The sequence below is a fragment of the Biomphalaria glabrata genome, chromosome 13 (genome assembly GCF_947242115.1).
Source record: "Biomphalaria glabrata chromosome 13, xgBioGlab47.1, whole genome shotgun sequence".
Classification (NCBI taxonomy): Eukaryota; Metazoa; Mollusca; class Gastropoda; family Planorbidae; genus Biomphalaria; species Biomphalaria glabrata.
In genome coordinates, this window is record NC_074723.1 from 6,885,713 (window position 1) to 6,913,071 (window position 27,359).

General features: G+C 36.3%; 2 protein-coding genes and 1 long non-coding RNA gene across 4 annotated transcripts in view; 1 reads left to right on the forward strand and 2 right to left on the reverse strand.

Moving 5' to 3' along the window:
* LOC106050919 (glyoxylate reductase/hydroxypyruvate reductase-like) overlaps nt 1-13,323 on the reverse strand; it is a 33,661-nt gene extending 20,338 nt beyond the window's left edge. The window contains exon 1 of one of the 2 annotated variants that reach the window (XM_056009032.1): nt 13,217-13,323. The gene's annotated coding sequence lies outside the window, so the exon portion shown is untranslated. Of the gene's footprint in view, nt 1-6,578; nt 6,975-13,216 lie in introns of those variants that run through there. The other variant, XM_056009030.1, reaches the window with a different exon arrangement.
* On the forward strand, nt 2,314-22,140 carry LOC129922509 (uncharacterized). The gene is made up of 2 exons (XR_008774515.1): nt 2,314-2,688; nt 21,813-22,140. It is a non-coding gene; the product is annotated as an uncharacterized LOC129922509 (long non-coding RNA).
* On the reverse strand, nt 18,537-25,981 carry LOC106050974 (glyoxylate reductase/hydroxypyruvate reductase-like). Its single transcript, XM_013206076.2, has 6 exons — nt 25,645-25,981; nt 24,060-24,142; nt 23,874-23,961; nt 23,197-23,372; nt 22,433-22,531; nt 18,537-21,666 (listed from the first exon to the last, which is right to left on the reverse strand). Exons 1-6 carry the CDS (start codon nt 25,847-25,849, stop codon nt 21,343-21,345), a joined length of 975 nt encoding a protein of 324 aa, XP_013061530.1. The 5' UTR covers nt 25,850-25,981; the 3' UTR covers nt 18,537-21,342.
* Between the last annotated feature and the right edge of the window lie 1,378 nt (nt 25,982-27,359).

The following is a 27,359-nucleotide window of genomic DNA, read 5'->3' on the forward strand; positions in this document are numbered from 1 at the left end:
TCTAATGGGTACCTGACATGAGTTGGGGAAAAGTTAAGGAGGTTGGTCGTTGTGCTGGCCACATGACACCCTATTTAACCGTGGCCACAGATGACTTTCACATCATCTGCGCTATAGATCGCAAGGTCTGAAATTTGAAATTTTATGAATACCCGGTAACAAAATATTGCAAACACACTTTCCATAACTTGGACTTTCCCGCAAATTCGGAGAAATTTAACAAATGAAAAAAAAAATCCACCATGCCAAAGCAGATATCTAGATCCGCATGCAAGGGCGGCTCGTGGGAAATGGAAAAAAACGATAATTAAGAAAATTAAGGCTATGGGGAAATGTTCTTAATCTTTCAGTGCAATCTAAAGCTAATTTGGAGATCTTCACCCATTCTGCAGGAATACGACCCCGTTTCAGTGCCCCCACGCCACAGTCAAATGTGTGCCACTTATACCTCAGACGACATTCTATTACGAGAGTTTAATATGGGGGACTAGAATATTTCTGATATCATCGTGTCAGCCTCAATAGATTTTCTGCCATTTTTATTTCAAAAGAAATCGTCTAGATAATCTGCTCAACTGAATCGATAAACACTCTTGCAACAACGAAGGACATTTTAGGACAGTTGGCCCAGATACTTCCCCCAGGTCATAATCAATCTCTAACAAGATAATGCTGACATATTGGTTCACTCTGTCAGTATAAGCTCCCGAAATTTCTTTAACAAGCGCTATTTATAGGCTAAGATGTCCGAATTTTCAGGCCAGAATCTATGGAACAGTTTCAAGGTATTTTGAAATACAGGACAAAGTTTCGCAAGAGGAAGATGACACTGTACTCTCTGGTCATTCAGGCGTGTTTAAAGGTGTTTTATCAAAGCAATATAAACGAAACTGATTTATTATAGTTTATCATGTTCCGTTTTCCGTCAATACTTGCTAACTATCGTAAAAAAACAACAACCCGCAAGCTTACAATCTATAGCCATATTACAAGGTCTTCGGTACTCGCAAAGACCTTCTTTCTGGGAACAGTACCAGGAAAAAGAAGAAGAGGCAGACAGAGAAAGCGATGGAAAGACAACATAAAAGAATGGACGAGCCTACCGTTGAAAGAGGTTCTATCTAAGGCAAAAGACAGGAATAGAGAAAGACGGTCGACAAATCTTGCATAGTACCCCAACGGTCCAACAGACTTAGTGATATGTAAAGATAAATGTAAAGGTATCATGTGCGTTTCTGTCTGATGATACCTCAATAAAGCAGACCTACTTTATCTAACACAGAAATGCAACTCTTTGGTCCTATATCGGTCATTCAGTGTACATATAATTTTAGCATCACTTAGGGAAGGTGGTGGATCAATATACGGAATAGCAATTTCTCCTTAAGAACGACACAAATGGTTAGATCTCCTCAGCTTAGCATTGCACTGATGGGAAGCTAATGTTGTCAATCACGTGACACCTCACACACTAACAGGAAGTCAAGTCCACGAATTTATCCCTTATTACGTAATAATACTGAACCAAGACCTGGCCACTGGTATTGAGCCAATAGGAAGAGCATGTCAAGGTCAAACTGGGGGGAAAACAATGTTATTTGTACTTTAACGTTTTTATTTCCCTGACTATTTGTTGTACTTAGACACATGTGTGCTCATTTCTTGTACTTAGACACATGTGTGTCATTTGTTGTACTTAGACACATGTGCTCATTTGTTGTACTTAGACACATGTGTGCTCATTTGTTGTTCTTAGACACATGTGTGCTCATTTGTTGTACTTAGACACATGTGTGCTCATTTGTTGTACTTAGATACATGTGTGCTCATTTGTTGTGCTTAGACACATGTGTGCTCATTTGTTGTGCTTAGACACATGTGCTCATTTGTTGTACTTAGACACATGTGTGCTCATTTGTTGTGCTTAGACACATGTGTGCTCATTTGTTGTGCTTAGACACATGTGTGCTCATTTCTTGTACTTAGATACATGTGCTTATTTGTTGTACTTAGACACATGTGTGCTCATTTGTTGTACTTAAGACACATGTGTGCTCATTTGTTGTACTTAAGACACATGTGTGCTCATTTCTTGTACTTAGACACATGTGTGCTCATTTGTCCGCCCTAATGGACCGTGTCTTTTAACGCTGTCTTCGTACGCAGTTGCAATGCAGTGAGATAGTGATTTTATTAGGAAAAGGAGTGTGTGTGTATCTGTGTGTGTGTTGAGGAGGAGGAGGTAAGGTTTTGGAAATAAAAACAAAAAAAACAACAATACTGTATGTGTTAACGATCTAACTCATTTATCTCAATCTAAATATGATAACACGGCTGTTGTAAGTAACAGAGGCTGTGTGGAATGCACACTTTGGAACTATTTGATAAGAACTGAGCAGGTTATCGATGCAGAAGGATATCACAGACAAGGAACAGAAACACTCTCGCCTATAAACTCGGTTAGTCGGCTGGACAGTCGACTTAACTCTCAAATCGGTCACAAGCTATGACGCAATCCGACAGGATTCTGGGAATTAAACAGCGGGGGACATTTTCAGTTGTATATGAACGTATGGAACAGTGGTTCTCAAAGTACTATAGTGGATTTCACTCTGACTGTAACAGTGGCTTATAGCACTTAGCTGATTTAAAGTACGTGTTAATTACGGTATTGTACAAAAGCGCCAAGTAAGTTATGTCTTGTCCAAATGCTAATTAACACTAGTTAGGTCTTGCAAATTTAAATATAGAACTTTATCTTGTTTTCTTTACTTATTTTCTTATATTCCAAAAGTAAGCTACTTAGAGTGAACAAGATCCACAGTGAGGCATAGATACAGACAATAAAACTGTGGAAGTTCAGTATTAAAAATAATGACTTGAGTTTAGTATGTGTAGTAGGTTGTACAAAATTACCGAAAGGAAGTATTTTAATACAAACTTACAATGTTTTTTTTTTGTTGCATTTATTTATTTATTTTTGCACTTTCAGCCCTGTTGAATAAAACTTCAATTTCCCCCTTTTTTATTACTTAGTTGGCAACTATTACCACACAGACTTTTGAAAGCCTTCAGTATAGAAGACTAAAAAGTAAAGACACAAAGTTAATGGAACATTCCTCGTTCCATATGCTAGGACAAATGTGTACAAATACTCCTTTTTCCCTGGTGCTATTAGAGCATGGAATGGGTTGCCTGAGCTAGCCAGGAAAACCAGTGGCTTGGCAGAATTTAAGTCATTGGTTAATATGCATGACTAAATACATGACGAGTAGGACGTAATCATCTTCTTTTTTGAAGTAACGTCTGTATTATATAAGATAAGACTACAGGATATGCAAGAAAAGGTCACTAAATAAACCACCCAAAAAAAAACAAAATTACTTAAAGTAAATAACAAACAAATTGGAGACATAGAACTGGATTCTCAGACCATAGACCAAGTAGATAATTTTATATACCTTGGGAGTGCAGTCAGTGTATCAGGTGGAACAGATGAACACATTAAACGTACAAATCTAGCACGTCAGACATTTACACACCTAAACCAACCTGGAAATATCCCCACCTCTCTAACAAGACTAAAATAAGAATCTATATTAAATCTATTGTCAAGGCGGACCTACTCGCTTTTCCTAAGTATAACGGAGTGTTTATTAGTGCCGCTTCTATTGTTGCATGCGTACAAGAGTGGTGATTCTAAAAGCATCGTGCAGAGCCTTTAGATCTACCAATATGGGTAAGGGCTTTCTTATAGTACAAACAGCAGAAGCCCAAAGTCCAATGTCGTTAGTTCCACCTATTCAGTTGTGGGTCCTAGTTTGTCTGGTTGTCACGGACCTATATACTCAGGAACGAACGGTACACGTATTGTAAAAGCGTACAACCAGAGACCAATCGTACAACCACAAATTACATAATTAATAAAGACATGTCACTTACACTAGACCTACACAGTGGCGTAGAATCCATGGCGCGAAGGGGTTCAATGAACCCGGGCGCACAAGCAATAGGGGCCCACAGCTGCGGCGTAGCAACCATGGCGCGAAGGAGCTCATTAGGCTTGGGTCAATGCCTCAAGGCCAGTTGGAGCCCACATTAGAACTTAGGAATAACATTTGTTTGTTCATTTGAAACACTTTTAAGTAGTTTAACTCTGTTAAGAAGCTGTAAAAACATTGACTTTTAAGGCACCATTACTTATATGCAGTCCTAACTGAAGCAAACGTTATGACATAATTCCTTTTTTTTTAAGAACAAGGTACGATCTTTACATTGGAATGTCCTTACATTTAGTTTACTCAATTTTTGTCACACACTAAATTTGTCTTATTGGCTGGAGAGGAGCCCATCAAGATGTTCTTGAGCCCGGAGTAGCCTACTAGTGTGATATTTACTTGTGTAGCAGGCAGTGGTTACGTCCTATAGTCCTCGCAGTACTAGTGTGATATTTACTTGTGTAGCAGGCAGTGGTAACGTCCTATAGTCCTCGCAGTACTGGAGTGATATTTACTTGTGTAGCAGGCAGTGGTTACGTCCTATAGTGCTCGCAGTACTGGAGTGATATTTACTTGTGTAGCAGGCAGTTGTTACGTCCTATAGTCCTCGCAGTACTGGAGTGATATTTACCTGTGTAGCAGGCAGTGGTTACGTCCTATAGTCCTCGCAGTACTGGAGTGATATTTACCTGTGTAGCAGGCAGTGGTTACGTCCTATAGTCCTCGCAGTACTGGAGTGATATTTACTTGTGTAGCAGGCAGTGGTTACGTCCTATAGTCCTCGCAGTACTGGAGTGATATTTACCTGTGTAGCAGGCAGTGGTTACGTCCTATAGTTCTCGCAGTACTGGTGTGATATTTACTGTGTAGCAGGCACTGGTTACGTCCTATAGTCCTCGTCCTAAAGTCCTCGCAATACTGGAGTGATATTTACTTGTGTAGCAGGCAGTGGTTACGTCGTATACATCTACAGTCTCTGGCCATCACCTAAATTAAAATTTAACTTAACACTAATAGTCTAACATTTAAACAACACGCTTACATATTACTTCCTAATGTGTCTTAAAACGAATAGATATTAATTAATAATATCGTTTTATCCCGTGCTTTTATGAATGTGCGCTTATAATACTGTCTCTAATTCAGTCACAAGAAGCACTGGCACTTGATTTCCAACATCAAGCCGTGTTTATGCCATCTCCCATTTAGCTCGAGCCTGTCACACAAGTCCTGGGTTGGATCCCCATACTAATTGAAATATAGATGTTAAATGTTTTCTTGGAGGTTCAGCGAGTGCCTATTTAAATTATTCCGATAGCGGATTCCAGCGGTGGTTGATTTTGAAACCAATACGATGCCAATGCCCATACATTCTCATCGTATGGCCTCAAAACCATCCATTCAAAGTTTGTTTCTTTGTTTTCTTGCGGTGGTTGATTTTGAAACCAATACGATGCAATGCCCACTCATTCACATCGTATGACCTTAAAACCATCCATTCGAATAACTTATTTTAAAAAAAAAAACTACGATGTTTACTTTGCATTTAGATTACTCATTTTTGTCACACACTAAATTTGTCTTATTGGCTGGAGGGGGGACCACCAAGATGTTCTTGAACCAGGGCCCACGGGTACCTTGCTACGCCACTAGATCAACATATTATTAAGAAACTAAGATAATGACAGCTTGGGCTTATACAAACTATTCGTGCTCAACCATTCTATTCGAGTCTAGATATCTCTAGTTTACATGTAGACTACTCTAGACTCGTTAGCTTTTAGAATGGCAACGTGCTATACGATAGAGTGGGAGCAAACAACACGAAGAAATTGCACAAACCTTGACACGATAACCTCAAAATAGAGCAAGGCCAAGGCCGAACTACAAAGCACGCTACATTACTAAGTTTGTAAACACTGAACTTTAGACCGGCTCGCTTTTTTTTTCTTATTCTCGTTATCTTAGTCATTTATTGTGCATTTTGAAACTTCTCATACGCCTTTTCAAGCTTGATAAGCATCAATATAAATGTAAAACATTATACAGATCTAGATTAGATATTAGATACTAAAGCATTAATCTAGGCTACATGGGGCTACGTGCATATAGGGACGCATGTATTATAAGAAGTAGGGGCGGCGCCGTTTTCTTTCGTCTTCAGTTTCATCTAGTGAGGTTCCTTTATGTCTTTCTATTCAAGAATGACAGCAATACATCGTGCAGCAATGTAATGATTGTATTCTCGCCTATATAGATCTAGTCCAAGGCAGCAAGCACTTTCATTTTCTTACTGCGGCTTGTAAATGCACAACGTACCTGGCCACCTCACTGAGGTGTTTGAACGCACACACACACACACACAGGGTTTTCGAACCATAAATATAAATTAAAAAAAAATAACTATTAAACAGACCTAGATCAATATAGAATCTAATAAGTCTTAAACTTAAACAATATATAATGAGACTGCCTAGTGCAAGAAGTAAAGCAAAGCGATAGGCCTCTACTGCTTTCAGTATTACAGTGTTTATATTACATTTTTTAATTATTTAACACGATCTAAATCACGTGACTTACCTATTCTCCGCATGAAGCATTATGTAGAACAAGTCTGAAATCTACCTGGACCGTCTACTAGACTATACTCTTACCAAACGTACACTTTCCAAGGGAACTCACACAGCGAAAAAGAAAAAAAAAGACCAGACATCAACATGTCTAGATGAAGGGGGCGGCAGAGGTGGGATGTTGTTGTCGTGATAAAGATGGAGTGCGGGGAGAAGAGGGTGGCGAGAATGAGGCCAAAGTTCAGGGGACTTAGCACGACCCGCGTTGACACCGACATAGCTAGCATGGTGTGTGTACATTGCTGTCCACATTCGGACACAAACTGAATCAATACAGCAAAATATGTTGCACTAACATATGTATGCCATTGTCATAGCTGATCATAAAGTTACATTTCGAATTCGGGGCAAAAAAAAAATTGGGGGCAAAGGCGTCTCGCGTCTCTATGTTTGGTGTCACCCGGTGAGGTTAAAACGTTTACAAGAAAATATATGAATGTCATAGCAGGTGAAAGGTTAACTTAGAACACAAAAAGAAAATAATTAAATAGTTAAACATAAAATAATTAAAAACCCTTCACTCTGTTGCATTAGGAAAAAGGGTAAAGATAATTGGGTTACATGCTATATTTAAGAATTGAAATATTAGGCCTACACAATATCTTATCTTATCTTATATAATACAGACGTTACTTCAAAAAAAAATATGATTACGTCCTATGCGTCATGCATTTAGTCATGCATATTAACCAATGACTTAAATTCTGCCAAGTCACTGGTTTTCCTGGCTAGCTCAGGCAACCCATTCCATGCTCTAATAGCACTAGGGAAGAAGGCGTATTTGTACAAATTTGTCCTAGCATATGGGACGAGGAATATGCCTTTATCTTTGTGTCTTTCAGAGTAAATTTAGAAAGCCTTCAGGACAGAAGGCTCAAAAGTAAAGTAGCAATCATACATAAAACACTGAACCATAATCTTCAAATACAAAAACAAAATTTAATAAAATACTCTGAAAGACACAAAGATAAAGGCACATTCCTCGTCCCATATGCTAGGACAAATTTGTACAAATACTCCTTCTTCCCTAGTGCTATTAGAGCATGGAATGGGTTGCCTGAGCTAGCCAGGAAAACCAGTGACTTGGCAGAATTTAAGTCATTGGTTAATATGCATGACTAAATGCATGACGCGTAGGACGTAATCATCTTCTTTTTTGAAGTAACGTCTGTATTATATAAGATAAGATAAGGTATTTTATTAAATTCTGTTTTTGTAGTTGAAGATTATGGCTCAGTGTTTTATGTATCATTGCTACTTTACTTTTGAGTCTTCTGTCCTGAAGGCTTTCTAAATTAAGTGATTTTACTAAAGGTGTTACTCTAGTCAAATGTAAATATTCGTTTGTTATGAATCTCACTGCTCTAAACACGGATTACAAAGTGCGTCAGGCTTTAATGTAGGAATACAATTATTTTGCCCTTTTAATTAAGCATTTAAAAAAAGGTATGTTCCTTGTTTAGTGGACTAAAGTGTAGCTTATTACAACGATGTAAGGGGGGCATAGCGGGTAGGCGGACACATGTTTTAATGGACCTCATTCACCAATCGTAAACAAACATTTAGTCACGTGATCTTATTGATAAAACAACGGAAAAAAAAACTGTCACGTGAAAACCATCATGAATTAAACATGAGATCGTAAATTATATAAAAGAGATAGAGCACCACGTGGCTAAATGTTGTTTGTTTACGATTGGTGAATGAGGTCCATTGCCTAAAGAGGCTGTTGCATACCCCGTTGTTTAACATTTCACTTGTCTTGGTCACCTAATTGTTGCTATATCACCCAACCCCATTCTACCATTCATTTTTTATACGACTATTGACAGCAACAAAAACATTTACAAAGTTCAAGTACCCCTAACATACCTTACGATCTACGAGGGAGGAGGATGTTAAGGCCATCTGTTTCTATGGCCGACAATGGACCTCATTCACCAATCGTAAACAAACAACATTTACCCACGTGATAATGTTGATAAAACAATGGAAAAACTGTCACGTGACAGCCTGCGTGTGTTACGTAATTTGTATAGAAGAGATAGAGAACCACGTGGCTAAATGTTGTTTGTTTACGATTGGTGAATGAGGTCCATTCACGAGGTTGTCATGTGGCCAGCACAACGACCAACCACTTTTACTTTCCCCAACTAATGAAAAGTACCAATTAGTTAGTGGAATTTGAGGGCATCCTTAAAATCTCTGGTGGCTGAGTGATATAGAGCTTGGCTTGTTAAGAGGTCTCGAGTTCGAACCTCGGCCATGAAGGGAATAATACACTATAGTTTGAATAAAACGTTATTTTATAATTGCCTTATTTATTGTTTCCCCATATATTCAACTTTATATTAAGAAAATACAAAAAACGTAACAAACACCATTGAAAATATGAAATATTTTAAAATAATAAAACGTTTGGTGATACAGGTTGTATTTACAACTTCTGGTGCGTTATTTAATTCATTGACTTAAAAACTCTACTAATAAATCAGTTTGAATGTTACAACCAATCATCTTCTACTTTAATTAACGTCCAAGTCAATCTTAAAAATATTTTATAAATTACAGGCGTTCCTTTAAAGAAGGTATCCCGGCTTTGACATCTTTACGTACGTCACTAAGGGCACTTGCTCGCCGGGCTTACCTGCCAAGGTACCAAGGCCACAAAATAGCCAGCCAGGTTATGAACTTTGTTGTTAGACTAGTGAAATTGCCCTTGTGGAGTGTCACCAGAGAATGCCCACCATGTCGTTCAAAATTACATTCTCCACTAAGAGGCCAGAACAAGACACCTGGCCCCATGACACCCCTATAGAATAAAAAACTATATGGGGAGCTGCCTGATTATGAAACCACAGCACAGTTCATCTTGGATATTGGTTTAAACATCTGAACCTCTAACATAATAATAAGAACGAAGAAGAACGAAGAACTTGGTTGTCAAAAACTGAATAATGGCGACTTATATCCCCACAGGCACCAAACAATGAAACCAATATTAATAGAACAACAATAATAGATGGCCAGATGGCTATTGTATCGTGACTCGCTGTGAACAAACAACACCGACACGACCGTCAGTGACCACAACGTCAGTGACCACAACGTCAGTGACCACAACGTCAGTGACCACAACGGCAGTGACCACAACGGCAGTGACCACAACGTCAGTCACCACAACGTCAGTCACCACAACGTCAGTCACCACAACGTCAGTCACCACAACGTCAGTCACCACAACGTCAGTGACCACAACGTCAGTGACCACAACGTCAGTGACCACAACGGCAGTCACTCGTGTTCTCACAAAAATCACACACACGACATAGACAACATTCCACACACTGTCTTGACATAGACAACATTCCACACACTGTCTTGACATAGACAACATTCCACACACTGTCTTGACATAGACAACATTCCACACACTGTCTTGACATAGACAACATTCCACACACTGTCTTGACATAGACAACATTCCACACACTGTCTTGACATAGACAACATTCCACACACTGTCTTGACATAGACAACATTCCACACACTGTCTTGACATAGACAACATTCCACACACTGTCTTGACATAGACAACATTCCACACACTGTCTTGACATAGACAACATTCCACACACTGTCTTGACATAGACAACATTCCTCACACTGTCTTGACATAGACAACATTCCACACACTGTCTTGACATAGACAACATTCCACACACTGTCTTGACATAGACAACATTCCACACACTGTCTTGACATAGACAACATTCCTCACACTGTCTTGACATAGACAACATTCCTCACACTGTCTTGACATAGACAACATTCCACACACTGTCTTGACATAGACAACATTCCACACACTGTCTTGACATAGACAACATTCCACACACTGTCTTGACATAGACAACATTCCACACACTGTCTTGACATAGACAACATTCCACACACTGTCTTGACATAGACAACATTCCACACACTGTCTTGACATAGACAACATTCCACACACTGTCTTGACATAGACAACATTCCACACACTGTCTTGACATAGACAACATTCCACACACTGTCTTGACATAGACAACATTCCACACACTGTCTTGACATAGACAACATTCCACACACTGTCTTGACATAGACAACATTCCACACACTGTCTTGACATAGACAACATTCCACACACTGTCTTGACATAGACAACATTCCTCACACTGTCTTGACATAGACAACATTCCACACACTGTCTTGACATAGACAACAGACAACATTTCTCACACTGTCTTGACATAGACAACAAACAACATTTCTCACACTGTCTTGACATAGACAACATTCCTCACACTGTCTTGACAGACAACTTTCCACACACTGTCTTGACATAGACAACAAACAACATTTCTCACACTGTCTTGTCATGGACAACATTCCTCACACTGTCTTGACATAGAAAACATTCCTCACACTGTCTTGACAAAGATTTTATTCTCCCTATCTATGGCAACCATTCAACAAATACCAATACAAGCCAATGTTGATACATTACATTAGCATGCGTGGATGAAGCCACACATATTTGTTTGGGTGGTGGTGGTGACCAAAGAATATCCATGTCACGGTGCCCCGTGCGGTCGCCCCTGTTAACCACCTTCAAAGGCCGCCTCTGTAGTAATATCTTGGAAGGGAAATTTACTCTTAGTCTTAGACTTAGATCCTCCCGTGCCGTTAGGCGCATTAGGTCGCAAGCTGTCTCCACAAAGATCTGTCACTGGCAATGTCTAAAGCCTCTTACCACCTGGTGTCCACTGCTCTGAGGTCCTCCATGAAAGTGTGGCGCCAAGTAATACGAGGACGTCCCTGTTTGCGCTTTCCTCGTAATGGCCTCAATGTCATCGCAACTCCTGGTATGCATAATTTTTAATTTGTTGGAGCAAACCTGGAGTGACGTTCTGCCGAACTAAGTGTTCAACTCTGCTAATTGTATCTGTTTGTTTATATTTAATAAGCAATTTGAAATATTTTGGGTTAGCAGTCTACTCTAGTTACATCATTTGCGTTTAATTATCTATTTGGTCCAGGTCATTTTGCTGGACCAGTACTTTAGAAAACTTAAAGCATTTAGATCCAACTCTCGCACTAGATTATTGATGGGCAAACTTCGGCCCGAGGGCCGAATCCGGTCCGTGAAAAAAAAGTTTCCCCCGGCCCGCAACAAGTTTTGTAATGGCCTCATAATTAAAATAACAATGTCTCCATAATGAAAAAAAAACAAACACTAACGCGAATTGAAATATTGAAGTAATATTGCGAAAAACAAGTGAGTCCTGTTCGCTATGAAATCGTGTCGTTCATAAGAACAATGCCTTAGCCTTAGGGTTTATTAAAATAAATTTCTATAAGTCAAATAAGAACATAAAACTAAAATGTTATTTAACCTTGGTTAGGCCAATAATAGAATATGCATCCTTTGTTTGGGACCCCTCAACTCAAGAAAACATTAAGAAACTGGAACATACACAAAATAGAGGAAATGAGTTTCATAAGCGAATATTCACATTTGACTAGAGTAACACCTTTAGTAAAATCACTAAATTTAGAAAGCGTTCAGGAGAGAAGACTCAAAAGTAAAACACTGGAACCATAATCTTTAAATACAAAAACAAAATCTAATAAAATACTCAGAAAGACAAAGATTAAGGCACATTCCTCGTTCCATATGCAAGGACAAATTTGTACAAAAATACTCCTTCTTCCCTAGTGCTATTAGAGCATGGAATGGGTTGCCTGAGCTAGCCAGGAAAACTGCAGTGACTTGGCAGAATTTAAGTCATTGTTTAACATGCATGACTAGATGCACGACGCGTAGGACGTAATCACCTTCTTTTTTTTTTTTTTTGAAGTAAAGTCTGTATTATATAAGATAAGTATAATATATTCCGATACTTTACTTCTAACTAAACAAACAAAAAAAATGTATGCATCCCTGACCAATGAAGAAAGAAAACAAAAGAATTTGCTTAGACCTACAAAAACTTTTTCAAATGTTTGTAGTGCTCAGAAGCAAATACATAGGCCTATGCAGGTTTTATAATTGTTTTAGGTCCTTTAAAGAAAAGAAATTTTGAGAATGTAAGTTTATATCGAAAAACTAACAAATCTATACAGTCGAATCCCTACATACAGGGAATAGGTTTTCGAACTGCCCTTAAGCGTACAGCAAACACAACTCTGATAGAGTCGGGATTCGAACTCTGGTCCCCTTGTTAGGTGACCAAGCCCCAGCCAAGCGGTTTTGACCTCTTAGACACACATCCCGCAGAAATTAAGCCATATAACAATTAGCAAGCAATTAAGAACACTAGATCTAGATTTTGTGAGTGTGTGCCGTGTGCTGTTGACAGTGAAATGCATCTAGCTAATGTGTACGTTTATAATATAGACAGTACTAATACGTAATAGACTACATTAAGTGGTCTAGGCAAATATATCACAAAATAATGAATGTCTTAAGTTGTTCAATAAATGCAAGTACTGTACTAGCAGTACTGATAACAATCTACGAAAAGAGATATACTAAGTACTTACATGCCGTAACAGGCAAAGCGTTGAACTGAATTGCCCGGAGAAAACAGCATGGTCGAACATGAGCTCTATTTTTAGGTGTTCCCGGCTTGAGCCTCCCGATTGGTTAAAACTGGGGGAGTGAACGCTTACCGGGTCATTCATTGGTCGACCGACGGGTGAAATCTAGGCTAGGCTGAACGGCTGTAAACAAACTGTTTTGTCTCAGCAACACCTTTTTATGCACGTACAGCAGAAGCATAAAGCATTTGCCTATGTCAAGTTTATGCCATTGACATTGAAATTTAAAGCAACCTGGATCTAGATCTAGGAACTTTTTATAGAATGTGCCATACATAACCTTGATCTAGTGCCGGATTTAAGTAAGTCGAGGGTTGGATTTGTTGTGGAGACACCTTCATCAAGCTTCAATATATAGCCTAAATAAACTAAGTTAGTCTTAATAAATCTAAAAGCATGTCATGAGTAGTTGCATATTTCATCTCGTTATATTTATGTGCATATTTGGTTAAGAAATCTATATTTTTGAAATGTGGATGCCCCTTTTAAAGCCGCATATCTTTCACTGTCACGGCCCTGGCTAAATCTAAGTCTATCGTAACTTTCTGATATAAAAGCGTAACTAGCCCACTTCTTTGTTGTACAATAATTTCTATTTATTGAGAAATAAAGAGGTGGGAGGGAGACTGTAAACTGGGCGTGCTTCCTTTAATATAAGGTTCTGTTGCAGCCTGTAAACCCCCTTCCCTTTTTTTATATTCAAAGGCTCTTTTTATACATGAATTTTGACTGTTTAGTTCGCTACAAATATCGGATGTTCCTTTTAGAGGCGTAGATGATTATCTCCCATCTCAAACCTCATGTATGACGGCGGTCAGGATTCTAACTCGGTACCATCGGGATTGCAGTCAATGTGACCGGTACGACAATTCATTGGCTTTATTTGACAAACTGCTGATCCATGTCGGTGAAGTGACTATATGGCTGCCAGCTCGAGAGGCATGCACTCTGGACTGTCGTCTCGTTTGGTTATGGGTTCGTAACCTGCCCGCCGAGATGCCAGCCGTGATCCGGGAGGTTTGGTCTATATAGGATGTTATAATTCTCAATTCCGAAGGATCCAAAACACATGAAACAACAAACACAACAAACATCTCTTTCCATTTCTGATACTAAGAAGTCGTCTCCAGATGCAGAAAAGACAATTTGGTCCGTTTCAGACAATTGCTTTTTCTTTCAGTGGCGTAGCTAGGGTGGGAGGGAGGGGGTTGTCCAAATTTGAAAATCCCCCCCCCCTTTGAGCAGGTTCCTTTAAATGAGTGTCCGAATTTTTTTTACAACTTGCGTCTGGCTCAAGAAAAACTGGTCGCCCCCACCTCCGTTACGTTGATGTGATAAAAAAACATTGATACTGACCATTGAGAAGACATAGCCTTAGACCACACTAGTTGGAGAGAGACGATGACCAAGAAAGCTCTAGACAGCGAGAAAATATGTGCCTCAGCTCTTGGAGAAAAGCGTGCCACACAGAAAATGGCCAGCTCCTCTACCACCAAAGCGAAAGCTACCTTGACAAGCAATATATGCGGACGGGAGTGTCTCTCCAAAATAGGGCTCCACAGCCATATGAAAAAGTGTTCGAGATGAACCATAGTCGTTTCACAACTGAAGGAGGCCAATGATCTTATGTATGTCATGATGTCGAATGTCAAAATGCAGTGGCCTCTAAAGAGGCCAAGGCCCCCACCCGGGCCCCAAATCCCTAGCTATGCCACTGCTTTCTTCTAATGACTTAACTGACTGCTTTTGTTTCCGTCATATTGAGATGTCGTGAGAGTCAACCAAAAATGTATTTTTGTACCAATATGCAGCAGACGACATTGCATTGAAACTCTATGTATACAGTGCAGTTCTCCAACTGTGGTCCGCGGACCCCCAGGAGTCCGTGAGACGACCATAAGAGGTCCGCAGAAATGTGAAAATTGTATACAATTAAAATAACTTCTTCGCTAAAAGCCAGTTTATTCGATCGGATAATTTTAATAATAATAAATCACCCCATACTTCTGTTGTATATGTCTATTAGGTACTATTCTTTGAGAACCTGTCTCCTACCTGTATTTCGTGGAGCTCTTCAATGTGAAGGGAATATGTCACGTGTGATAATATATCACTGTCAAACTTTTATACGAAACAGCCAATGGCTGCGTTAATTTTGAGTTTGAGTGTTTTAGAAGGATCCCAGCCAGCACAGAAATTCAAATTAGATTACGTTGGATCAGCAGATGTTTTTCGAGTAGTTAAGTTTATTTTAAAAATTAAATGTACCGTACAAAATAAGACAGAAGGAGCGGTGGCTGAGCGGCAAACCGCATGACTTCCGAACCGGGGGTCCTGGGTTAGAATCCTGATGAAGACTGGGATTTTTACTTTCGGGATCTTTATGGCGCTTCGGAGTCCACCCAGCTTTAATGGGTACCTGACGTTAGTTAGAGAAATGTAAAGCGGCTAATTGTTGTGCTGTCCACATGACACTCTCGTTAATCGTGGGCCATAGAAACAGATGGCATTACATAATCTGCCCCATAGATCACAAGGTCTGAAAAGAGAGCTTTACAAAATAAGACACAGATACACAAAATCATTTCCATACGAAGGAAGCATTAGACTTTCACTCTGTGAATTATTTTAAAACAAATGTTAAACTAACTAGTAATATCTAGCTAAAGGAGATTTGATACGAAGATCATTTACCAAGCATTGAGATATTGTTACAATTTTAGCTCAATTCTTGTTTTTATAGTTGGCAATAGTGAAGTTCAATTTAGAGTCCTTGACATTGCTTATAATCTCCAATAGAATCCTGATCACAGACCTATATATCTCTATAGTCTAATTCTATTATTTGAAAACGAATTGTGAGAAAAGGTAGGTGAATGTGCTTATTTCGCAACTTTTGACAGGTGCATGTTTTTTCTTTTTTTTTTACAAACTGCGCATAAGGCAGCAGGTAGTGCTTCTATCAATAATAATGAAGGGGGAGGGGGAGGAGAGTTTGCTTACGTCATTGGGTCGAACATGGATTAAAAAAACAAACGAAAAAAAAAAGGTTAGGGTTGAAGTTTATTTATAATGTTTTCACTATATTTTGTTTAATTATAATTCATTACTACACTATCTTTTGTGATGTTACAAGAACGAAGAACGTATACCCTATTAAAGTAGGCCTATTACTACAATAATGTTTTTACAAAGTCTTGTGCTATACTGAACAATTACTACAATATGTTTATGTTTATAATGATTTATAGTGTTATTGCCAACTACAGGTACTAATAGGCTACTAAGTTATTCAAACTGTAGCGTCACAGCCTTCAGTTGCATAAGAATAGTCATGTAAGGTCAGTGTTTAAAACATTACGTTAGTCATGCGATCATGTTTTGGTCGTTAGTCTGTCTTACCATGTCCATAGCCCCCCTCACCTGACCCTTGACCTAAGGATGCTGTGATAGTTCGCGTAACCAAATCCCTCCACTTTACCTGGTCAGCGGCTGTTTTTTAGCAGGGTATCAGAGAGAGGCTGGTCCATTTCTATGTTTTCCAGCCAGCTTTTCTTTGGACAACCCTTTCTTCGTCCTCTCTCCACTGTACCTCGAAGGATGACTTTCGATAGAGTCTTACAATAGGACAGAGCCAGCTCAGCTTTCGTCTCTTGCAAGTATTGAGGAGCTCCTATATTTTTTTGCCAATGTTGACTTGTAAAAATACCCAACATTTTTCTGAAGCATTTACTCTCAAAGGTTTAAATTTTTCTTTCAGAGACTTAGCTTTCGGAAATACGGAGACTATTACCGAAGAATATACAGTTTTAATTTTATTTAGAATTTGATGTTACCTTCCAGATTTTCCAGTTTACTCATGGCATCGAATGCCAAGGTTAAACGGGGTTTTATCTCTTTTATTTATCCTCCATCTCTTGTTATGTTTGACCATAGGTAACTCTTCTTACCTCTACTAGATCCTAATATCAAAAGCCGGTCCGTAGGTTGACTTCTGCCAGGTGAAAGTTCAGTTCATTCTATCTCGTATTATAAAAATGTAACTGCCTTGAATATCAAACAGCCCTCTCGTAAAGTCACAGACAATTAAAGGTCTGAAATGCCATTAAATAAAAAAAAAAACTCGGATGTGTTTGTTGCTTTAAGTATTGGAAGTAGAACTGAGTGAATGCAGGACGTAGAAGTCTTTGAGCGGTAACTGAAATACATATTGAAGTCTTTCTCCCATGAAAAAAATAATGGGTATGTGTTTAGAGACTCAGCAATGCTCTTCTCGTATTCGCATAAAACAATTTGATGTTAAAATACAAGGGGATAAAATATTGATAACTGGTGTGTGTGTGTGTGGGACAATGTTTCAAACAAGTTGTATTTGCTAACGAACTACCGATAGGTTAAAAATGGCTTCGTTCATTTCAAGAGGCTAGTGAGGGACAACAACTTTTGGAATGATGAAGACTTCATTGCAAACATTAGTTTGCCTTTTTATCTGCAGCTTGAGTTAAACTCCATATCTTTCTGCTTATGCGTTCTCATTTTTATATTGGGGGGGGGGGGGGGGGGGGGGGAAGGTCACATGACTAAGCAGTGGTTTCCAGACCAGGAATCTCTTCATTTAGCTTTCTTCTACATTAGTGTTTTGGGTTCAGTGTCTTGTTCGGGCATCTTGATGGATAATCCAGTTTTGGAGAACATTGTCGGTATTCTCTGATGACACTTCATAAGTGCACATTTCACACGTCCAAATTTCCAGCTTCTGAAACATGTTGCATTTTGTTGTGTCCGATTCTGAGGCGAAAAATTAAAAGTTGTCCAATCTAATAATCACCACAATTATCTATAAATTAGAGTTCTACAAAGATGTGTCCAGTTTTCTAAATGTAACATTCCATGCTAAAGAACGAGTGCAATATCTGCAGCTTGACCTACTTGTGATCCAAGACATTAAATCTCCAGCCAGAGTTTGATGAACAATTGTGTTGCTCCTCGAGTCAAAGTCATTAGTGAGATCTTTGTGCACAGTGAAACCCAAAGTCATTGGAAACACAAGAAAATTTCTTCAAGTTTCTTTTCTGTGCTACTTTATTAAGTTTGACCCAAAGTTCACCTCACTTTTAGTTTCTGTGTTTTTCAATGCCAATGTGAAATGGGTTCAAGAACTTTGAAGTGTAGAACTCTTCATACAGCAGAAGGCAAACTTAAGTTGAAGTATGCACAAACACAGACATCCTGACATCACTTAAGTAAAACAAACAAGGTTGGCTAGAGGAAATAATTTACTCAACAAGTATACCACCAGGATATAAGTCCAAATGACAAACATCTAAGTATAAAAACAAAACATTTTGTTACATATGGACCAAAAAAAAAACAAAGTTCTTGTTCTCAGACTACACAGGAAGTGGCAGCACAAGCCCATGGGATACATTTTTTAAAAATCAAATATGGCAATAAAATTTAGGATAGACTCACTTAAAAAGTTAATTCTTAATGAAAACAGTGTAAATCATTTTTAAAAAATTAAAACACATAAAAATATTTGTTCAATTCCAAGTAAAACTTATTTAAAAAAAAATAATTAAAAAATTGATCTTGTGTTTTGATACACTGTGTGTGTAAGCTTGACAGAAGACTATCAATGACTAGTGCAAACATAAGAAGCAAGCACATGCAGGAATATAAACAAAGCTACCATTATACACGCAGCGAGGGCTTCTAAAATGTAATGTACATAGGCTACACTGTGTGTAATACAAGATGGAACTCCACACACACACACACAAAGACATTTTGTTTATAGTTGGAATCATTTTGATTTTGACATAATCCATGAAAATTGTTTCAAACCAAGTCTTCTGTGTTTAAATAAACAAAAAATACATGTTGAACCTTGAAATACATTTTAATGGGGTTAAATAAAAATGTCACCGTCATGTGGATACCATAATATCAACAACAACAAAAAAACTTAAATAAAAAACCAGATCCTGCTGAGGAGATTAACATAAAACTACATACTACAGGTAGATGATGCCAATGTAGAGACAAAAAATATGACATCAGCAACACACAAATAATTGACCCTAAACTCATTAGCAAGAAAGAAGAAAAAGCAGCATCACCTTTTGTATTATTTAAAGCTGTGATATATAAATAAGTTTTTGTCTATCACAGGTTGAATGTGAACAAGTCTCCGTTATATACACATACAAGTTTTAAATAAATATTTGATCTCTCAGCATTGATCGAAAGCTTCAAATGTTGGAATTCAGAAGCAGAAGGCAATGCAAACAGTACTATGGGTTACACAAAAATGAGAGGCTTAAATTGAAAGGGATAGTGCGGCATGTATCTAAGCAACAAATCAACAATAAATGTAAATTACAGAAATCTTCTATAATGGAAATAGAATCTTTTAATTTCAAACCAGAATCTTTGGTAACAGTATTAAGGAGTTACTTTTTTTTTTTAAAGGGACTCGTACAAGTATTTGATTTGAAGGGGTTATTTTTTGCTTTTGTTTCATTCTTTGAATAAATTAGACCATCTCCACAATCTCAATGTTTATAACCTCAAAGATATTAAGACCTTTTTAGTAGTGAGATGGAAACATTTGTAACAATCACAGGGCAGCCATTTTGAAAACAAGAAATGTTTACCTTCTGCTCTCATTGAAAACAACTGGAATTGTTTTCTAAATAAGAACTCAACAAGAGATATTTCAATAATAAATATGAATATTATTTGTTACATTTTATTTACTAAAGATGAGAAAACATATAAAGTCAATAAGTTAATCACCCATGTAACATCACTTCCTGTTTCACTAAATATGACTAAGGCTGCCAACTGTTTTTTTATAACCCAAAAGCTTGGTCAAAACCATTGTCAAAGACTGAAGTCATAGTTAATAAAGCACCATAACGAGTTTTTTAAAAAATCAAAACAGTAAAAACATGCCAGTTGGCAGCCCTACTATACACATAAAGCAAAGGTAGAAGTATTTTGTTTTGTGATTGTGTGATAATCCTAAATATTACACATTCAAAAAATTAAATCATCTGTGCTATACACATCAAATTTCATGTAAGTTATGACAGAAAAAAATGTAATTCCAATTTTTTTTTTTAAAGTATATAAAACTTCAAAATTGAAAGCAGTAATAAAAAAAAAATAAAGATAAAATGTAAATTATTTTATAAAGTAGATAAGTAAACAATAACAAAAAACCTTTCATTGCAGTTTATAGTTTTTTTTTCTTCCATAGTTTAAACAATTTCTTAATGTCACTTTTTTTTTTCTTAAACGATCATAGAAAAAATAGAAAAAGAATTTTTAAAGCCATATCTGATAAGCTGAGCAACATCAATAGTTTACCCTTTTGTGCTGTCAATAAATTAATATTGCATGTGTATAGATTTAGGAGATATACACACATTTGTTTCTAAAACTCATACTTGATGGGTGTTCTTAGTACTGCAGCAATAAGAGTTTATCAATATTGAAAGTAGGAACTATATAAGGCGTATTCAGTAACAAATTTTAGCCTTGCTTTATTGTTAGCAATAGTTTATATTTATTTTGAAAAGCATATACTACAATTTAATAATAGAATTTTACACAATTTCATAATGTTAAAATAAGAATGGTATTCTTTAAAATTGAAATAAAAAAAAATAATTGACAAACATTAATCTTTTGGGTAGGCAATTATTTAGTATTTGAATCTAAATAATAATTTTGTTCATAAATATTCACTGATTTGTTAAAAAATTTAAGAATGCAAATAACTGTATATTTTTTTTAGAAATATCAATTTTATTCTAGAAGAAATATCAAGTAAAAACAAGCTAGTAGTGCCTGTGCACAAGTTGTGATTGTATATTATTGAATGCCCTTTTCTTACAATCTGTTTTGAAACTAAATGAGAGAAGAAACTAAAACTAGAAAAAGCTAGCTCAGATCAGAAAGTATTTTTTCAAGGTAAGCAATTAGAGCAACACAGCTATTCAAATCTAGAGAGGGATATGTGGAATATCAAGAGTTGTGTGCTTCACAAAGCTGTGACATTAAACAGAAACGATTCCTTCAGGGGTCGAATTAGTGATGGCAGCTACACAGTTCCTAGCTGCAATCTCAGCCATGGCGTTGCGAGAGTCCCAAGTGTTGCTTCCCATGTGAGGCAGTATAACACAGTTTGGTAGTGAGACAAGGGGATGAGTCTTTGGCAGTGGCTCGGGTTCAGTAACATCCAGGCCTGCAGCTGTTATATCACCATTCTTCAAAGCTTCTGTTAGAGCTTCATGGTCAATCACACCCCCTCTGCCAGTGTTGATAAGGATAGCATTCCTCTTCATTTTCTTAAATACATCTGCATTAAACATATGCCTGGTCTAGAAACAAAAAAAAGTTTTATATATTACTATTCAGCAAAATAAGTTTATTTAGGTTCAATAATGTGACTTAATCTTTTTTTTTTTTTTCAAAGTATTACTTGGAACATGGATAATGTGACTTAATCTTTTTTTTTTTTTCAAAGTATTACTTGGAACATGGAAACCTTCATAACCTTCAAATTGAAGAGCAACTGTTGACTTTGAACAAATATTAACTAGTTTGACTGAACACATCAAAATGGGATTAAGATGCATTGTAACTTGTTTTTAGTTGTTAGGCAAATCAGTAAACCAATAGTTCATTCAAAGTGTGGACCAGTGCAGGCACAGACTGGAATGTCGGGGCACTGTAATCTCCCTCAGAATTTTTCTACATTTTGAGCTGCAGAACTGCATTAAAAAAATATCCCAATGCCTCTTCAACATCAAGGCTTTTTCAGCAACACTTTGCACACAATTTCATCCAGACTTGACCAGTGTTTAATAAATGTTCATGTACCTTAACAAAGAGGCATAACTCTGCTTTAAAAGTGTAAAAGAAAATATGATTTAAAAAAAGAAACAATACCAGCAATTGTCGTTTTCTTTTCAAAGCTATTATTACTAATGGAAATGCATTTTTTTAAATATAACTGTTGAATTGACTTCTGCTGCCAAATTTGGTTGTTCAACTAGCCTGACATACATTTCCTTCTGTGCGCAATAATCAATAAATTGCATCTCTATGTTACAGACAGTAAACAAAAATTGAACACAAGAATACCTGAGGTGTTAGATTACAACACACACAAATGAAGTCACATTTCTGAATAAGGCCTTCAAAATTGATGAACTCGGCGTCAATGTCTTTGGCGTAGCTCACCTGTAGAATGAAAAACTTTAAGTTTAAAACAAAACAAAATTCATGTCATTAAAAACAGAGAAAAAGATGATTGACATTAGAAATATTTTTTTTAAATGATTTGTTTCTACAAATTATTTGTTGTTCTGGAAACAGAGATGTTTGTAAGATAAATTTCTTTTCCATATGTGTTAACTTGATGTATATAAAGATTATATATTTAAAATATATAGGTCTTTTGAGCTAAGATATAAAAGAAACATTTTTCACAGCAAAGTTAATAATACATTACTTGATAATTATGTGATAATGGTATATATAACTGATGGAATAATTTATATTTCAACATTTAAGTTTAAATACATAGATCTAAATAGATATGTTTATGTATATACCAGGAAGCTTAAATTGTTTTCGGATGAATGAATTGGAAGAATGGCTAATCAGCTTGATATGCAGAAAAAAAGTATATATATATATATATATATATTATCTAGTGACTTACAGAAAATATGCAAAGAATATTTTAAAAAACTAATATTTTCTTATTAAGTACACCACAGGTGTAATAAAATCTTTTTCACCTCATTACTACTACTACCTATTTAACAGAGACATCAAACATCTTATAATTGCATATGATGAATTAAAAATGAGATTCAAGCTGTAAATAAAAATGTACTTACTTCCTGTACATCTGTGTAATAAATTTTAGAAAACCCAAAAGGTTTCAGTCTGCGCCCAACATTGAATCCAATTCTTCCAAGTCCGTATATGCCCAACACTTTGCCAGTGAGTTCAGTACCACAAAGCCACATGGGCTTCCACTGACCCCATTCTCCTTTCTTGACTGCATTAACACCTGAACACATAAACTTTTTTTTTACACACAGCATTAAAAGTTCAGAATTTTGTTTTCTAAATGACAGACCTTGCGTGGTTAATTTGTTTCTTAAAATATTTTTCTAGAAGTAATGCAAGTTACTTCTAATTTTTAAAAACATTATCACTTCTTATCTATTAAAATAAGTTGATATTTTTATGCAATGATTAATGATATCTTGCAATCAATCAAATTTAAAAAAAAAAAACAACAAAAAAAACAAAAAAAGAATTATTTAAGTACTAATTGTAGTTTTGCTGGCTACGCATATTACTTATTAGCTAACTACAATCTGGGTAAATTTTTCAATTAACTTTAGTTTAAACAAATATTTCTGAATGTCTAATATAAAAACTCTTATATTAAAAAATATATTTACATTTTTAAAAAAAGGTATATGAAATGCTTTAAAATCTCATTTAAATTTTATTTCAATAAAAAAAAAAGTAAAAATAGTAGATAAATTAATTGTTACAAGACCTTCTGGAACTCTACGAGCTGTCATCAATAAAAGTGAAACTGTCAATTCTGCTACACTGTCAGTTGAAACACCGGGTGTGTTAGCCACCTGAATGATTATTGGAAAACAATTTGTATTTTAGACAGACACTCACTATAACATCAATAACAAAACAAATCTGAAGACTATAAAGAGGACCTGCTTACCAAAATATTTCTCTTTGCGCATTCCTGAAGGTCAATATGTTCATAGCCAACAGACATGGTGGCTACAATTTTTAGTTGAGGACCTGTGTCAGAAAAAAAAAATTAGAAAAATAAAAATTACAAAGTATAGACACATTTTTAAGTTAATTATTTTACTACCCATTGAACTGTTTAACTCCCAATAATCCAATTAAAATATTATAAATAAATATGTCTCTTTAGATAAATATATGAAATTTAGAGATTCAGAACAAGGACATTTAAAAAAGGCGCAACAGTAGAAAGGAATTTTCTATCATTATTAGAATACCAGTAATAATATCTTATTTATCTTATAAACATTCATGCTTTCTGAGAGGAAATATGGATATAAAAAATGTTATAAAAATAATGCTATATGTGATTATACATTTTTACTATCCATTATGGAAATGTCCAAATTATGGAGGGGGGGGGGGGGGGGAAGTTTGTAGTGGCAGGGGGACTTGCCAGAAATGAGACACCTGGAGAAAGCTGGTTGATGGCCTATACTCCAGCCGAGATGGGACCACTGGTAGAGTTGAGATAATAGGCAGAAAATTATGTTTTTTTAGAAAGAAACTACTAAACAGAGAGAAGGATATATCTAACAAATTAACTAGCATAAGATATTTTTTGAATATATTTTATATTTATTGTTTAAAAAATTGTTGAGTACTGCAAGTTACCTTACTGTAAAGTAAATTAAAGTAAAGTTTCCCTTTCAGACCTTGTGGTCTATAGGGCAGATGATGTAAAGGTCATCTGTTTCTGTGGCCTACGGTTAACGAGGGTGTCATGTGGCCAGCACAACGACCAACCGCCTTTACTTTCCCCAACTAATGTCAGGTACCCATTAGAGCTGGGTGGATTCAGAGACGCCCCACGGAAAATCCAGAAATTAAAAAGCCCAGTCTTCACCAGGAGGGGGGGGGGATTTTCTTTTTTTTTTTTTAAATTTATTTGTCAAAAGTAGTGCTGTTCAATTTTATTTTTTAAGTTCATTGGTCTCCAATTTTTCTACATTTATAAATCATACATAGATATATTGATCTGAGATATAATCCCATTGTGCTAAAATTGTAATCTGGAATTGCATCATGAAGAAGGTTTGGTAGGCTAATACTTCTACTTTACTTAGGGCCCCAATCAAGCATTACAAATTTAAAATGACCTTGACATTGTAGTTAAACAAGGTGACTACAATTGAAATATAGTTATGGATAGAAAGATCTAGATAATATAGAATCAAATGGAAATGAAAAAAAAAAGTAATCCATGTAAAAACATTCAAAATGAAATGTAAAAAATGGTATTTTAATAAAACGTTTCATTTTTTTTAAATGCTAGATCTAAATGTGTAAATAATACAATATTTCACTCAGACATGTTGACCTATGACATTGAATATATAAATTGCACAAGTTCAAGGTTTTCTCAAAGACCTAGACATGGGCTTGGCCCAAAACATATTAACCTTTTTATATCATATGACAACTTAAACGCGGTACATATCTAAATAATTAAATCTATAGACATTTACAGTTTAATCTAAACACAAACTTACCCGCTGCATCCAAAACTTCTTTATCTATTTTGTCTGTTAACATACAAAGCAAGGCATCGTAACGTTTTTCTTTCATACTGTTGACAAGAACATCGTGAGGTATAGCTTCGTCGCTCTCATATGAGTCAATATTAAATAATTCTGATAATTTGGTCAGTCCAGGCTTTGGAATCCTGCGAGTAACATAGACCCATTTGTCTGGCATCTTGATGATAAGTCGAAACTGTTAGTCAACGTAAAAGAAAATAAGAGATATCTGTGTATTCAATGTTGTTTCCTTCGTCCAACTTCCATAAAACTAACGATCGCCGGTTATACTTAGAAGAGCCCGTTGATTGGCTAGAGTTTGTTTCCGGGTTATTGTAATTTGGCCTTTACACACTCGGCACTCGTAAATGTTCAGTACTTAAAAGTTATCGTTTTAAAATTAATCATATCTATATGCTCAATACATGTTAAAAACTTTCAATTTAATATTTTCTAGCAAGAGTAGGAAAATTTTGCGAATTTTAAGCACTTTCTCTCTTATATAACCTCACATGTGACCTATGTAATAATGTAAAAAAATTTCATCACCTTATGCGTAAAAAAATCTTCAACCTGTTCAGTAGGTCTAACGCAGATAGATCTATAGGCTGTAAGGGATAGGTAGCACAGGGATTGCTCATGTGTCACATCTCAGCAATAAAAACTGATGAAATATAGTATATTGATCTATGAATAAATTAGACAAATAGACTTTTTTTCGCGGCCACCATCTTTTTTTTCTTTCTATTAGAAACAGATTTTAAAAAAAACAACAACTTTAAAATGTCGACTAATAACTAATCGTCTGTAATCGAGTAATATATTGTTTAGATAAGTGTTAATCCAGTGTTTCTCAAAATTTTGTCTGTGACGCCCTCAAGACTAAAAAAAACCCAACTCTTATAAATTACAGACGTTTCTTGATATTGTTACATACCCAGGCCTATATGTCCTAAGCGTATCTTGTCTTAGCATATGAAATAAGAAATTTATCATTATGAGTATTTTTATTACGTTTATAAAATTATGGTTCAGCGTTTTGTGTAGGAGCCAGTGGCGCAATACATGGCGCAAAGGGGTTCAATGAACCCTGGCCCACGATCATTTAGGGGCCCACTCCCGATGGCGCAACAACCATTGCGCCATGGTCAGATTTACCCCTATGCAACATTAGGTACCCCAAGAAATATTTAGTAGTTATATATATTATAACGGCCGCGTTTCTCAAATAGCTTAAGGCCTTTTCAACTCTAAATACGGCACTGCATGGCGCGTAGGGGTTTCATTGTGCCTGGGCCCATATAAATATATATAAATAACCAATTGTTACCTTCATGAGATATTAGGGGCGACAACAACGTGGGAGAAAAATAATTATAATTTTCTTAAAAGAGTTTTAAAAATATGTAAAGTTTCCTAAACATATCCTAAACGTCAATTCAAACTTTATATTTTCAAAACGTTAATCCATGACTGCGGCAACATGCCATACACAACCGGCTTGGGTGGCTGTGATGTAAGTTCATGTAAGGAACTTCTTTCATCAGGTTTATTGTAATGGTGGTGAAGAATCGTTGTTGGTGACATTTGGGACCCATTCTTTCATTTGGTTTTCCCCATCTATTTTAATAAAACCGTATTTTTCTGCTTTTTTTTTCATTTTTCTATTAGGCCCTACCATAAATTTA